The following is a 14,807-nucleotide window of genomic DNA, read 5'->3' as shown; positions in this document are numbered from 1 at the left end:
TAGGCAGCTCGTGCAGGAGTTTTTTGTAGATATGCCCATTTCAAACAGGTATGCTGTTTTGGAAAATGCAGAGGGTAATGGATTCTCAGGGGAACATTGCACGAACAGCCAGGTTTCTGGTATTGAGACTGGCTCTAATGCAACGAGGGGTACGTTGACTTCCAAGAGATCAATTGTGTTAGACGATTCTGTAGTCAGAGGTACAGACAGACGTTTCTGTGGCCAGCAGAGAAAAAGCAGAATGATGTGTTGTTTCCCTGATGCCAGGATCAAGGATGTCTCAGAAAGTACAGATCATTCTCACGGGGGAGAGGGGCCAGCAGGAGGTCATTGTCCACATTGGAACCAACGACATGGGAAGAGAAAAGGTTGAGACTCTGAAGGGAGATTACAGAGAGTTAGGTAGAAATTTAAAAAGGAGGTCCTCAAGGGTAGTAATATCTGAATTACTCCCAGTGCGGGCAGGAATAGGAGGATAGAGCAGATGAATGCATGGCTGAGGAGCTGGTGTATGGGAGAAGGATTCACATTTTTGGATCACTGGAATCTCTTTTGGGGTAGAAGTGACCTGTACAAGAAGGACGGATTGTACCGAAATTGGAAGGGAACTAATATACGGGCAGGGAAATTTGCTAGAACTGTTTGGGAGGATTCAAACTAGTAAGGTGGGGGGGGGCCCAGGGAGATAGTGAGGAAAAGAGATCGATCTGAAACGGGTACAGCTGAGAACAGAAGTGAGTCAAACAGTCAGGGCAGGCAGGGACAAGATAGGACTAATAGATTAAACTGCATTTTTTTCAATTCAAGGGGCCCAACAGGGAAGGCTGATGAACTCAGGGCTGGGATATCATAGCAATTATGGAAACATGGCTCAGGGATGGGCAGGACTGGCAGCTTAATGTTACAGGATACAAATGCTACAGGAAAGAAGAAAGGGAGGCAAGAGAGGAGGGGGAGTGGCATTTTTGATAAGAGATAGTATTACAGCTGTGCTGAGGGAGGATATTCCTGGAAATACATCCAGGGAAGTTATTTGGGTGGAACTGAGAAATAAGAAAGGGATGATCACCTTATTGGGATTGTATTATAGGCCCACCAATAGTCAGAGGGAAATTGAGAAACAAACTTGTAAGGAGACCTCAGCTATATGTAAGAATAATAGGGTAGTTATGGTAGGGGATTTTAACTTTGCAAACATAGACCGGGACTGCCATAGTGTTAAACCTTTAGATGGAGAGGAATTTGTTAAGTGTGTACAAGACAATTTTCTGATTTAGTATGTGGATGTACCTACTAGAGAAAGTGCAAAACTTGACCTACTCTTGGGAAATAAGGCAGGGCAGGTGATTGAGGTGTCAGTGGGAGAGCACTTTGGGGCCAGCGACAATAATTTTATTCGTCTTAAAATAGTGATGGAAAAGGATAGACCAGATCTAAAAGTTGAAGTTCTAAATTGGAGAAAGGCCAATTTTGAGAGTATTAGGCAAGATCTTTCGAAAGCTGATTGGAGGCAGATGTTCACAGGTAAAGGGACGGCTGGAAAATGGGAAGCCTTCAGAAATGAGATAACAAGAATCCAGAGAAAGTATATTCCTGTCAGGGTGAAAGGGAAGGCTGGTAGGTGTAGGGAATGCTGGCTGACTAAAGAAAGTGAGGGCTTGGTTAAGAAAAAGAAGGAAGCATATGTCAGGTATAGACAGCATAGATCAAGTGAATCCTTAGAAGAATATAAAGAAAATTGGAGTATACAATATAGGAAATCAGGAGGGCAAAACAGGGACATGAGATAGCTTTGGTAAATACAATTAAGGAGAATCCAAAGGGTTTTTACAAATATATTGAGGACAAAAGGGTAACTAGGGAGAGAATAGGGCCCCTCAAAGACCAGCAAGCCACAGAAAATGGGGGAGATACTAAATGAATATTTTGCATCAGTATTTGCTGTGGAAAAGGATATGGAAGATATAGACTGTAGGGAAATAGATGGTGACATCTTGCAAAATGTCCAGATCACAGAGGAGGAAGTGCTGGATGTCTTGAAACGGTTAAAGGTGGATAAATCCCCAGGACCTGATCAGGTGTATCCGAGAACTCTGTGGGAAGTTAGTGAAGTGATTGCTGGGCTTCTTGCTGAGATATTTGTATCATCGATAGTCACAGGTGACGTGCCGGAAGACTGGTGGTTGGCAAACGTGGTGCCACTGTTTAAGAAGGGCGGTAATGACAAGCCAGGGAACTATAGACCGGTGAGCCTGACCGCGGTGATGGGCAAGTTGTTGGAGGGAATCCCGAGGTTCAGAATATACATGTATTTGGAAAGGCAAGGACTGATTCAGGATAGTCAACATGGCTTTGTGCGTGGGAAATCATGTCTCACAAACTTGATTGACTTTTTTGAAGAAGTAACAAAGAAGATTGATGAGGCTGCAAATGTGTTGCTGGTCAAAGCACAGCAGGTTAGGCAGCATCTCAGGAATAGAGAATTCGACGTTTCGAGCATAAGCCCTTCATCAGGAATAAGCTGGGCAGAGCGGTAGATGTGATCTATATATACTTCAGTAAGGCGTTCGACAAAGTTCCCCATGGGAGACTGATTAGCAAGGTTAGATCTCATGGAATACAGGGAGAACTAGCCATTTGGATACAGAACTGGCTCAAAGGTAGAAGACAGAGGGTGGTGGTGGAGTATTGATTTTCAGACTGGAGGCCTGTGACCAGTGGAGTGCCACAAGGATCGGTGCTGTGTCCTCTACTTTTTATCATTTACATAAATGATTTGGATGCGAGCATAAGAGGTACAGTTAGTAAGTTTGCAGATGACACCAAAATTGGAGGTGTAGTGGACAGTGAAGAGGGTTACCTCAGATTACAACAGGATCTGGACCAGATGGGGCAATGGGCTGAGAAATGGCAGATAGAGTTTAATTCAGATAAATGCAAGGTGCTGCATTTTGGGAAAGCAAATCTTAGCAGGACTTGTACATTTAATGGCAAGGTTCTAGGGAGTGTTGCTGAACAAAGAGACCTTGGAGTGCAGGTTCATAGCTCCTTGAAAGTGGAGTCGCAAGTAGATAGGATAGTGAAGAAGGCGTTTGGTATGCTTTTCTTTATTGGTCAGAGTATTGAGTAAAGGAGTTGGGAGGTCATGTTGCAGCTGTACAGGACATGGGTTAGACCACTGTTGAAATATTGCGTGCAATTCTGGTCTCCTTCCTATTGGGAAGATGTTGTGAAACTTGAAAGGGTTCAGAAAAGATTTACAAGGATGTTGCCAGGATTGGAGGATTTGAGCTATAGGGAGAGGCTGAACAGGCTGGGGCTGTTTTCCATGGAACGTTGGAGGCTGAGGGGTGACCTTATAGAGGTTTACAAACTTATGAGTGGCATGGATAGGATAAATAGACTTGGGGTCGGGGAGTCCAGAACTAGAGGGTTTGGGGTGAGAGGGGAAAGATATAAAAGAGACCTAAGGGGCAACTTTTTCACACAGAGGGTAGTATGTGTATGGAATGAGCTGCCAGAGGAAGTGGTGGAGATTGGTACAATTGCAACATTTAAGAGGCATTTGAATGGGTATATGAATAGGAAGGGTTTGGAAGGATATGGGCTGGGTGTTGGCAGGTGGGACTAGATTGGATTGGGATATCTGGTCGGCATGGACAGGTTGGACCGAAGAGTCTGTTTCCATGCTGTTCATCTCTATGACTCTAAGCCAGATTACAGTCCAGAATCACAATACTTCTCTTGCTTGGTAAATTGTCTTCAAGAGTGAAGTAATTACCACAACCTATTTTGGCGAGTGTAGTAGTAATTTTACACTTTATGCAATTATTTGTCAATACAATGGAAAAGATCCACAACAATTTATCATCACTTGGAGGCTGGATGCCAACGTCAACTGCCTCCGATTGTGACTTAGTCAAGTGATAATGAAAACATCAGGAAAATACAATCAATTTGCAATGGTTGGAAATATAGTTCAATAATACTTAGCTAGAAAACAATTTGCAAAGGGCCTTACAGAAATGTTTCAAGAAAATATATCAAAACCATTCAGACTTCAAAAAACATAATCAAGCACACAAACAATGATAATTTTCTCAAATCTGGAAGCATGAATGAATAGGAACCAAACTCAGGACAAGCCTTGCAAGGAAAGATAGTACCTTGACAGTTTTAGGATAATCAAAAACACAAATAATGAAATATTTTGGAAATACAGACATTCTTGCATTTATCGAAAGCTGACTGCCAAGACCTACAAATAGCAACCAGATACCTGAGCAGACACGTGTGTTTTTGTGATGTCAATTGAGGGATCGTGGGCAAGACCATAGAAAAATTCTTTGACAGTTTGTTTACATCCACCTTAGATGGAAGATAGGGAATCAGTTTAATAGCTTGTCATAAAAATGGCACCAAGAGTACAGCATTCCTCAATATTGTACATGAGCATGGATTACACTTCAAGTCTCTGGAATGGCATCTGAGCCCACAATCTTCTGACTGAAGAGACAATGCTGAGACTAGGCCAATTCAAAGCAGCAACTGATTCAAATTATTCAGCACGAAGTGGGGTGAATTTTATTCAAATTCAACCATTTGGGGTAGAAAATATTAAGTTGGTAAAAATCTGAGACTCACATGATACAAACACCATTATTTATGGTTTTACTGTGATGTTTCCCTCCCAGCACAATCAGCCTCCCAATTTCCCCTCTCATTCATCTGCAGTGCATTCCAAGTCCCTACCTTACCAAGGCCTAATCTTCTCAACAGCCATGGGTCCCTAGAAATTGCCTTGTACTACAGGCTTTCACTGACCGACTGTCAAGGAAGCCAGGTGCCAAAGTGGTTAAAAAAATTAAAAACCTAATGAATTTCTACTTTAATTCAATAGATTCCTCTGCCTTCTAGTATGTTGGAGGTCCCAGCTGCTGATACAGAGTCAGGTGTCTCCTACTTACCCTTAAATATAGGGGTCAATCTGACTGTCGGGGAACAGATTTGATTATCAACTCATGGAAAAGTTTAACTGAAATACTGAAGTATGAATTTACACACCCCCCCTCCCCAAATAGAAATTCCCAACATGACAAAATCATTTGGATAAACCTCTTCCTCCAAAATGTTTCATATGAATCCTTTTGCTTGACTCCATGCTACAACTGAAGTTTAAACCTGTTGCAGTGATTGTACAGGACCTTGGAGAGGCCACAGCTTGAGGAGTGCATGCAGATTTGGTCTCATCTCAGGAAGAAAATTATCGCTATTGAGGGAGTCCAATGATGGTTCACCAGACTGATCCCCGGGATGGTAGGACTGACAAGAAAAACTGGATCGACTGGGCTTGCACTCAGTGAAATTTAGAAGAGTGAAGAGGGTTATCATAGAAACACAAAATCCTGATGGGACTGGACAGGCTAGATGCAGGAAGAATGTCCCAGATTTTGGGGATGTCCAGAACTAGGGGTCACAGTCTAAACTTGAGGTGTAAGCCATTCAGGACTGAGATGAGGAATAATTTCTTCACTCAGAGTCATGAACCTGCGGAATTGTCTACCATAGAAAGTCGTTGAGGTCAGTACATTAGATGTATTCATAAGGAAGGTGGACCTGGCGCTAGCAGCTAAAGGGATCAATGGGTACAGAGTGAAAGTTGAAATGGAATACTGAATTTGCATGATCAGCCATGAACATATTGAAAGGTGGCGCAGGCTTGAAGGACCGCATGGCCTACTCCTGCACTTGCTTTTCTTTCGATATAAAGTCAACATTAAATGGTCTTATTCATCATTATAACACTCCATGTTATCAAACAGCAACTTAGTTGATACACAAACATTCATCATTATTACCACATTGTCTTTAAACTGCGATAACATCATTTCACCAGAAATAATCCAGAAACCAACATCCACGGGTGATGCAATTTACAACAACCCAATAGATACTTACCCTCAGCTGCAGAGTATGACGAAGAATGGTTTCTTCTAACGCATGAATCCACTGCTCCCTTTCATCGGCATCACGAGCTGTGAAAATACACACAAAAACAGGAAACATGTTAACACCTAAACAGATCCAATGATAACACTACTGTTATAATTATATGAAGTGATTATTTACAGTTCAGTCCATTTGTAACCTGAGCTTGAATAAATATTTGGTCTTTGAAACAAGTACTTATCCCAAGAAAATCTACTCCAGATCACTGAAATTTACCCGATAGATGTTTATCCCAATTAATCCTGAAACATTCAGCTCTGACCTTCCATGAGTCACTGGAAGGTTTGCTATTTTGAGGCAGTCATTCAAGCTCCATACCTTTTTGTAATCAAACCACCTTTCATTGGCCTCTCCATCCACCCTATCCTTAACTTTACTGTTCCTGAAACTCTTAACCATTTCTTTATTATACTTTAATTTTCTGCAATTGACTCATTGCTTTGCGGTTTGCCTTCACTTCTATCAAACCCAACTCAATGACTAAATATAACAACACCAAATATTGTGTATCACATCAAACTTGCCCACATATCATTGTTCTCCTTTCTGGCTCCATAGTATGTTGAATTATAAATCTCCATTATCTACATAACCCTCCATGATCACAGCATACCCAATCTTTGCAAACTTGCAAACCTGTGTCCCCCTCTTGCACCAACAGTTCTTCTGGCAATGCACCAAACTGACCCCTGACACCCAAGATCAAGTCTCACCTGCTTTAGTATGTGACAGCACCTGACCTACTGGCAACAAAATCATCTCATCCTTCCTCTAAGAAATTCAAACAACCTCCATAAAATATTTCTTTAACCAGGGTTTTGATCATTCATTTTAACTATGCCACAGAAGCTGCATCAGCTCCATTCTCTCCTTAGCAACATGAAAATGTCCACATAAATGAAGGTGGCTTTGGGAAAAAAAAATCTCCATGAAACAGTTAAAATGCGCCCACTATATTAGCTAAACACTACAAAAGCTAACTTCTATGATTCTGAACTATTATTATCTCTATTTGCACAACAGCTGCTTTTCAGGCTTGCCGTCTTGCCTAATACCAGCATCCAATAATCTCTAATGCACATGCAGACATCCTTCAAATTCTTTCCAATATATTCTTCCAAGCACTTAATGCGGACACCTGCATTAAATAAAGAAAATGCACTTGTATTGCACCATCTAGAGATCTAGGGCCAAGAGACCCAGTGCATAAAAACATTGCTGGTGAGGTTGATTAGAAATATACCTGTTTATACTGTATGTATACATAGCACTTACTCGGGCTCTTGTGGTGTAGTGACAACGTGCCTAACTCCAAGTCTTTTTGTCTACAACACTCCAGTTCTAGACTACTGAATGGCTACCCTGGCACTACCAAAATATTGCTTATACTGAAAATTTAATGTAAGTTCATCGACCTGAAACGTCAACTCTGTTTCTTTCTCCATAGATGCTTTGTGTCCTGCTGAGATTTACTATTATTCAAGCCTGCTTTCCCATACCTTATTTTTCTTTCTTGTCGATCACGGATCAGTTGATAACACTTTCAACTCCATTTTAAAATGTGTGCTTTCAAGTTGCAGTCCAGAGACTTGAGAACAAAATGAAGGCGGACATTGCAGTGCAGCACTAAGTCATAGGATCATTGAGCAAGGAAACAGACTCTTCAGTCCAACAAATCGACAATGACCATGTTTTCAAACTAAACTCGTCCCACTTGCCTGCGTTTGCCCCATTTCCCTTGAAATCCTTCCAGTTCACGGATCCATTAAAATCCCTTTTAAACGTTCTATCTGTACCTACATTGACCACTTCCTCTGGCAGTTCATTCCAGACATTAACCACTCTCTGCGTAAGAAGGTTGTCCCTCATGGCCTTTTTAAAAACTTTAGTCTTCTCACCTTAAAGGATGATCACCTTAAACATGATCAGCCATGATCATATTGAATGGTGGTGCAGGCTCGAAGGGCAGAATGGTCTACTCCTGCACCTATTGTCTATTCTCTAAAACTATGCCCCCTACTTTTGAACTCCTCCACCCTAGGGGTGAAAAACCTTTGCTACTCACCCTATCCATGCCCCTTGTGATATTATATGCCTCTGTAAGGTCACCCCCTCAATCTCTTATGCTTTGGTGAAAAAAATCCCAGCCTATTTTTATAACTCAAACCATACATTCCCAACAACATCCTGGTAAATCTTTTCTGAACCCCCTCCAACTAAATAATATCCGTTGTTGTGGTTCTGCTCGCTGAGCTGGAAGTTTTTGCTGCAAACGTTTCGTTCCCTGGCTAGGGAACATCATCAGTGCTGTTGGAGCCTCGTGTGAAGCGCTGCTTTGATGTTTCTTCCGGTATTTATATTGGTTTGTTCTTGCCGCTTCCGGGTGTCAGTTTCAGCTGCAGTGATTTGTATATGGGGTCCAGGTCGATGTGTCTGTTGATGTCTCCGCAAAAAAACAGCACTAAGAGAAAAAATGGACAAACTAACACACAAAAAGGAGGACACTACAACACACAACTGGGTTAAAAACCTCTCCCACAGACAGCTCACAGACACGGAAAGAACTATACTGGCCAAGGGACTCAAATACAACCACAGGGATGCCAACACAGCAGACTTCCTAGCAGCACTAGAAAGCACACTCAGGAACAATGGACTGACAGAAGAGACACAACAAACAGTGAGACAAACGGTAGTACCCATGATGATAAGAAAACGACAAACACATAACCTCAACACCAAGGAGAGGGAAGCACTGAAAGCACTGAAAAATGACAAAAACATAATCATACTACCGGCAGATAAAGGCAGAATGACGGTCATCCTAGATAAATCAGACTACATCAGTAAAGCACAACAACTACTCGCAGACACCAACACCTACCAAATGAAGGATTCCAACCCCACACCACAACTCACCAATAGAATAAACAACATACTAAGGAATCTACAAAAAAACGGACAGATAACCAAAGCGGACCAGCAAAGAATGAAACCTGAAAGCAACAACACCCCCAGATTCTACGGACTACCCAAAGTACACAAACCAGACATCCCACTCAGACCCATAGTATCACTACCAGGGACACCAGCATACAAACTGGCCAAAGAACTACAACAAAAACTGAAACACTCCATACAATCAACACAGGAATTCTTGGACATCATCAGGAATACACACATAGACAAAGAAGAAACCATGGTATTATTCGACGTGACGGCACTGTTCACTTCAATTGACAAAACCCTAGCCAGAGGAACAATAGCCAACCTACTGGACATACATAACAGAACACAGGAGGCCGAACCTATCAACAAGGACGGCATACTTAAACTACTGGACCTGTGCCTCACCACACACTTTACATTCAACAATCAGATATACGAACAAATCAACGGAACACCCATGGGATCACCAATCTCGGGACTCATAGCAGAGGCAGTTGTTATGCAAAGGTTAGAACATACAGCCCTACCACAAATCCAACCCAAACTCTGGATCAGATATGTTGATGACACCTTTGTAATCATCAAAAACACAGATATAGAAAAAACACACCGAATCATCAACGCCACACTCACAGGAATACGATTCACACGAGAAGAGGAAAAGGATAGCCAACTCCCATTCCTAGACGTGTTAGTAGAGAGAACACCCAACGGAGAATTCACCACAAGGGTACACAGGAAACCAACACACACAGACCAAGTCTTAAACTATGAAAGTAACCACCCCAACACACACAAACGAAGCTGCATCAGGACACTATTCAAAAGGGCCACAACACACTGCAGTACACCAGAACTGCGAAAAGAGGAAGAGGAACATCTACACAAGGTATTCGCCAAAAACGGATACCCACGCAACTTTATCACCAGATGCCTAAGAGATAGACCGAGGAACGAGGACATGCCACAACCAAAAGGACTAGCCACTCTACCATACGTCAGGAGCGTCTCAGAACTGACAGCCAGACTACTGCGGCCCTTAGGACTCATAACAGCACACAAGCCAACATCCACGCTCAGACAACAACTCACTAGAACAAAGGACCCAATACCCAGCATGAGCCAAACTAACGTAGTTTACAAAATACCATGCAAGGACTGCACAAAACACTATATAGGACAAACAAGAAGACAGCTAACAATCCGCATCTATGAACATCAGCTAGCCACAAAACGACACGACCAGCTATCTCTAGTAGCCATACACTCAGACAACCAGCAACATGAATTTGACTGGGAAAACACCACTATCATAGGACAAGCCAGACAGAGAACAGCCAGAGAATTCCTAGAAGCATGGCATTCATCCCCAAACTCCATCAACAGACACATTGACCTGGACCCCATATACAAACCACTACAGCTGAAACTGACACCCGGAAGCGGCAAGAACATCCATCAACAGACACATCGACCTGGACCCCATATACAAATCACTGCAGCTGAAACTGACACCTGGAAGCGGCAAGAACAAACCAATATAAATACCAGAAGAAACATCAAAGCAGCGCTTCACACGAGGCTCCAACAGCACTGATGATGTTCCCTAGCCAGGGAACGAAACATTTGCAGCAAAAACTTCCAGCTCGGCGAGCAGAACCACAACAACGGATACCCGAGCTACAAATCTTCAATCAGATTTTAAATAATAACCTTCATAGAGCAGGGCAACCAGAATTGCGCACACCACCCCAGAAGGGGCCTCAATGTTCTGTTACAGTCTCAAATGTAAAAGATCTTACGTCATGATTTTGAAAAAGTATAAAGGGAACAATGAAAGAGCAAATTTCCAGCATTTTTTGTTTTCAGTTCAGTAATAGAACAATGACCTGTGTGACCTGACCAATATTTATTTAACAACAATAAGAGTTTGCCATGCGCAAAGTTGCTCCCACACTTTTTCCATAAAAAATTGACTACACTTCCAAAGTACATCCTGACACTGTCATAAATGCAATATAAATACAAATTTTTCTTTGCTTAGAATGTTGAGATGATTTTGTACTGACGACTGCTAACAACGTACTTCTTTTTCCAAGCAAGAAAGCAACAAAGCATAATCCATTCAACGTCACCTTAAAAAGTAGCTGAGGCATTTTACCATTGGTTGCGTAGGTAGTAGCCCTCTGGTCATATGCTAATTAATTGGCCAATTAAGGGCATCAAGCATTCCTACTTGTGGCTGTGGATAATTTATGATGAGCACTTTGCTACGTGGCAAGATTGTCATATGTATTCTGGTGGCCTCCTCCTTTGAGGCACCGCAGCTCTCCCGAAACCCATGCCAAAAGACCATCCCTATATTACATCAATGCTCTTACCAGCACCTGACTGACTGGTCTGTGCAAGCCACAATCTCACATTTGTCCCTGGACTCCTGCATGCTTTGGCTTTCTATTCATTCATGGGATGTTGGCATCGCTGGCAAATCCAGCATTTATTCCTTATCTCTTAAATGCCCAGAGGGCAGTTCAGAGTCAATCATTTTGCTTTGAGTCTGGAGTCACATGTAGGCCAGACTGGGCAAGAATGACAGACATTTTCCCAACATGATATTATTGAAACAGACAGGTTTCTACAACAATTGAAAACAGTTCGTGGACCTTGATAGACTCCTAATTTCATATTTTATTTTATTAAGTTGAAATTCCACCAACTGCCATGGCAGGGATTCAAAGCTGGGTATCCAGAACATTACCTGGATTTCTGAATTTATAATAAAGCAATAAAAGACCAGTGGCCCCCTTAAGCAAGCTGGTCTTGGCCTACTACAGTCCGATCAATGTTCACCACTGTTGGCAGCAATATGGAGGCTGAAGGGCTGCTGGCCAACTGATTGGTTGTTAGCTGCTGGGGGTTGGTATAACTTCCCTTATAAGGGCTGAAGCCCTGACAGCCGGCAGTTGATGTAATGACGATTGTGAAATCAAATCGGGCTACAAAGGCAAGACTTGTTGGACATTTTGGACAGTGGACATGACCGCCACCCACTAATGAAAATTCCAGCCACAGACACTGAAGCAGGAAATAAATATTAAAATCACACAGAGAAGGCAAAATAAAAAGTAAGTGCAATAATTACTGCATTTTAAAAAATAGGTAAAGGAGATCAAGAAAATAATTCAGTGTTTTCAAGTTATAAACTCAATTTCTCCAAAATAAATTGGAGTATTACTGAAAAATACACATTTTTCAAAGTTTTTTTTTAATCTTGCACTTAAAGAAAATTCAGAAGAATACCAATTCAAGGGGAACAACAACAACAACAACAACATTTTTTACTGCATGAGAAGATAATGCTGATTGGTTGATAAATGGACTCTGGGGAAAAAGGCATTCCCATGGAGAATGCACCAATTAGTAATGAATGATTATCAAAAGCTAGAATGTGTTTAAATTTTAAACCAGGCAGCTGACCCTCATTGGTCAGAGCATTGCCCTGAGAAATGGGCCAGCCAATTGTTGTCATCTATTTTCTTAAGTTGGAACTAGCACAATGCACATAAATATCCCTGTTCTCTGCAAACAATAAAGATCTGTGTATTAATATATGCAACTTCCAATATAACAGGTGCCTCTTTTTCGTCACTCGTGGTGCTGCTTTCAAGCCAATATTTTAAAGGGCATCAGAGGTGTTAGCACTTGATTACAGCTCCACAGTAGCTATTGCTGCAGAACTCATGATCCCAAAATATTAGTTAGCGATCCCCACTGTGAAACAGTTTGGCAAGTCCTGCTGTAGAATATGTACATTCTTTCACAGAAATTATTATCTGCTTAACATTCAAGGATTTAACTATTTTCAGTAATCCCCTTTAGTCGAATTTCACCCAAAATATTTATTAAACACAATATCATTGGTTTATGTGGAAGCAGTGGCAATGTTTCTGCAGCTGGAGCACTTTTTAACAACAATGCTAAAGGGCAATATTTCCCATTTTTCTCTTACTAAAAGTATTATGAGGTCAGCAACATTTTAATACCTGTTTTGAAGAATGGCAAAAGAAAATTCATCAAAAGTAACTAATTTCTGGTTTGGATAATCCAAGTTTAAGAAAGCTTAAACACATTTTTCCATAGTTAATTTTTAAAAATATTTTATTTGCCTTTTCAATATCTTAGACTTAAAGGTGCTTCAGTGTAGTGCTTAAATGTGACATATTAGAACTAAATTCCATTTTGTGCATCATTTCAACTGGCCAACCAAGCTTCACAAATGTTGTGCTTCTCATTTAGTTATGACATCATCTTACTGTGATAACCCAGTATGGTTCACCAGGAGTAATATTCTCCCAGCAGAACTGCTGATTCAAAGATACTTCAAACCTGTTCAGCTCAATGTCTAAGCCAATATATTTAAAATCCCCTGAAGCATGAAATACAAGTTTAAATTCTACTTTCATATTATTTTACTCACATATTTCTAAAATTCCATTGTCCCACTCTATCAAATGGATTAAGATGCTACCTGGAAGCTCAGCTTTTTAAGCCAATAAAACAAAGCAGAGCCAGCTATTAGTTTAAACAGCCTGTGTCCAGCAAAACAAATCTCATTGAAAAATAATGCGCCCTTTCAGTCCATAAATGCACTTGTTTACAGTCTACAGGTTCTCTTCAACACTGATTGTCTCTTTAGATGGTTTTAGAATTACTTTTGTCTCAGATATTTCACCCTGCAAAACCATGAATTTTATTTCAACTGATCTAAACTTGCATGACCATGGGTTCAAAAAAAATACAAAGGCTTTTAGGATTATTTTGTGCAAGAGTCCACTCGAACATCTGCACGGTCCAATTGCTCTTAAAAACTGCTAGCAACTAGCTTTATAAGTCATATGTGCAAGGACCGTTTCATCATAAATCCATTTATGATTAAACATTTGAAAATTTTTCCATCTATAACACCCCGTTACATTTTATCTTCAATATAAAAACAGGGGCAAATAAAAGGATCAAATATTAATTTTATTTCTGGCTTGCATGTGAATTAAGATTTCTGTCTTACCTGCACACATTTAAGTTGTCAGAAGGGAAATATTTCAAGGACCAACCAATACCTTTACAAGACTTCTCAAATTATCCTCTCCAAAATACTCATTCCGAATACTGGGTTTCATTTCTTTGCTTTATTTTTCATTTACTTTTCCCGACCTCTTTTGAACTTACCTTACCTTTGGGCGGCACGGTGACACAGTGGTTAGCACTGCTGCCTCACAGCGCCTAGCACTGCTGCCTCACAGCGCCTGTAGACCCGGGTTCAATTCCCGACTCAGGCGACTGACTGTGTGGAGTTTGCACGTTCTCCCCGTGTCAGCGTGGGTTTCCTCCGGGTGCTCCGGTTTCCTCCCACAGTCACAAAGATGTGCGGGTCAGGTGAATTGGCCAAGCTAAATTGCCCATAGTGTTAGGTAAAGGGGTAAATGTAGGGGTATGGGTGGGTTGCGCTTCGGCGGGTCGGTGTGGACTTGTTGGGCCGAAGGGCCTGTTTCCACACTGTAAATCTAATCTAATCTAATCTAATCTAATAGTTTTTCCTAAATATCTCACTTATCAATTACTTGTCTATACCGCTTGATTGCTGGTCTTACAAGTTTCATCACCTTCATTCATTTCTGACTACTCATTGTTTCTTCAATATTTCATTCTGACGTTTTACATCTATTTCAATATCTGCCCTTCATGTATTCAGTACTTACCATTTCCTATTTTAGGAAATGTTTTACTGCAACTCTGCCTTTCTCATTTCCACCTCCAAACACTGTAGACATCCAAGTATGACTGTGCAGGAA

The 14,807-nt window shown here is 41.2% G+C and overlaps 1 protein-coding gene across 2 annotated transcripts in view; it reads right to left on the bottom strand.

Moving 5' to 3' along the window:
• The window catches only part of osbpl9 (oxysterol binding protein-like 9), a 227,033-nt gene that overhangs the window by 136,033 nt on the left and 76,193 nt on the right, over positions 1–14,807 (bottom strand). For both annotated transcript variants that reach the window (XM_060830452.1, XM_060830453.1), the window contains exon 4: positions 5,959–6,035. In XM_060830452.1, the coding sequence (XP_060686435.1) occupies positions 5,959–6,035 (77 nt within the window). The remainder of the gene's footprint in view (positions 1–5,958; positions 6,036–14,807) is intronic.

This window comes from Hemiscyllium ocellatum, chromosome 9 (genome assembly GCF_020745735.1).
Source record: "Hemiscyllium ocellatum isolate sHemOce1 chromosome 9, sHemOce1.pat.X.cur, whole genome shotgun sequence".
NCBI lineage: Eukaryota > Metazoa > Chordata > Chondrichthyes > Orectolobiformes > Hemiscylliidae > Hemiscyllium > Hemiscyllium ocellatum.
The sequence above is the reverse complement of the archived record's forward strand: the minus strand, read 5'-3'. Positions and strand labels throughout refer to the sequence as shown.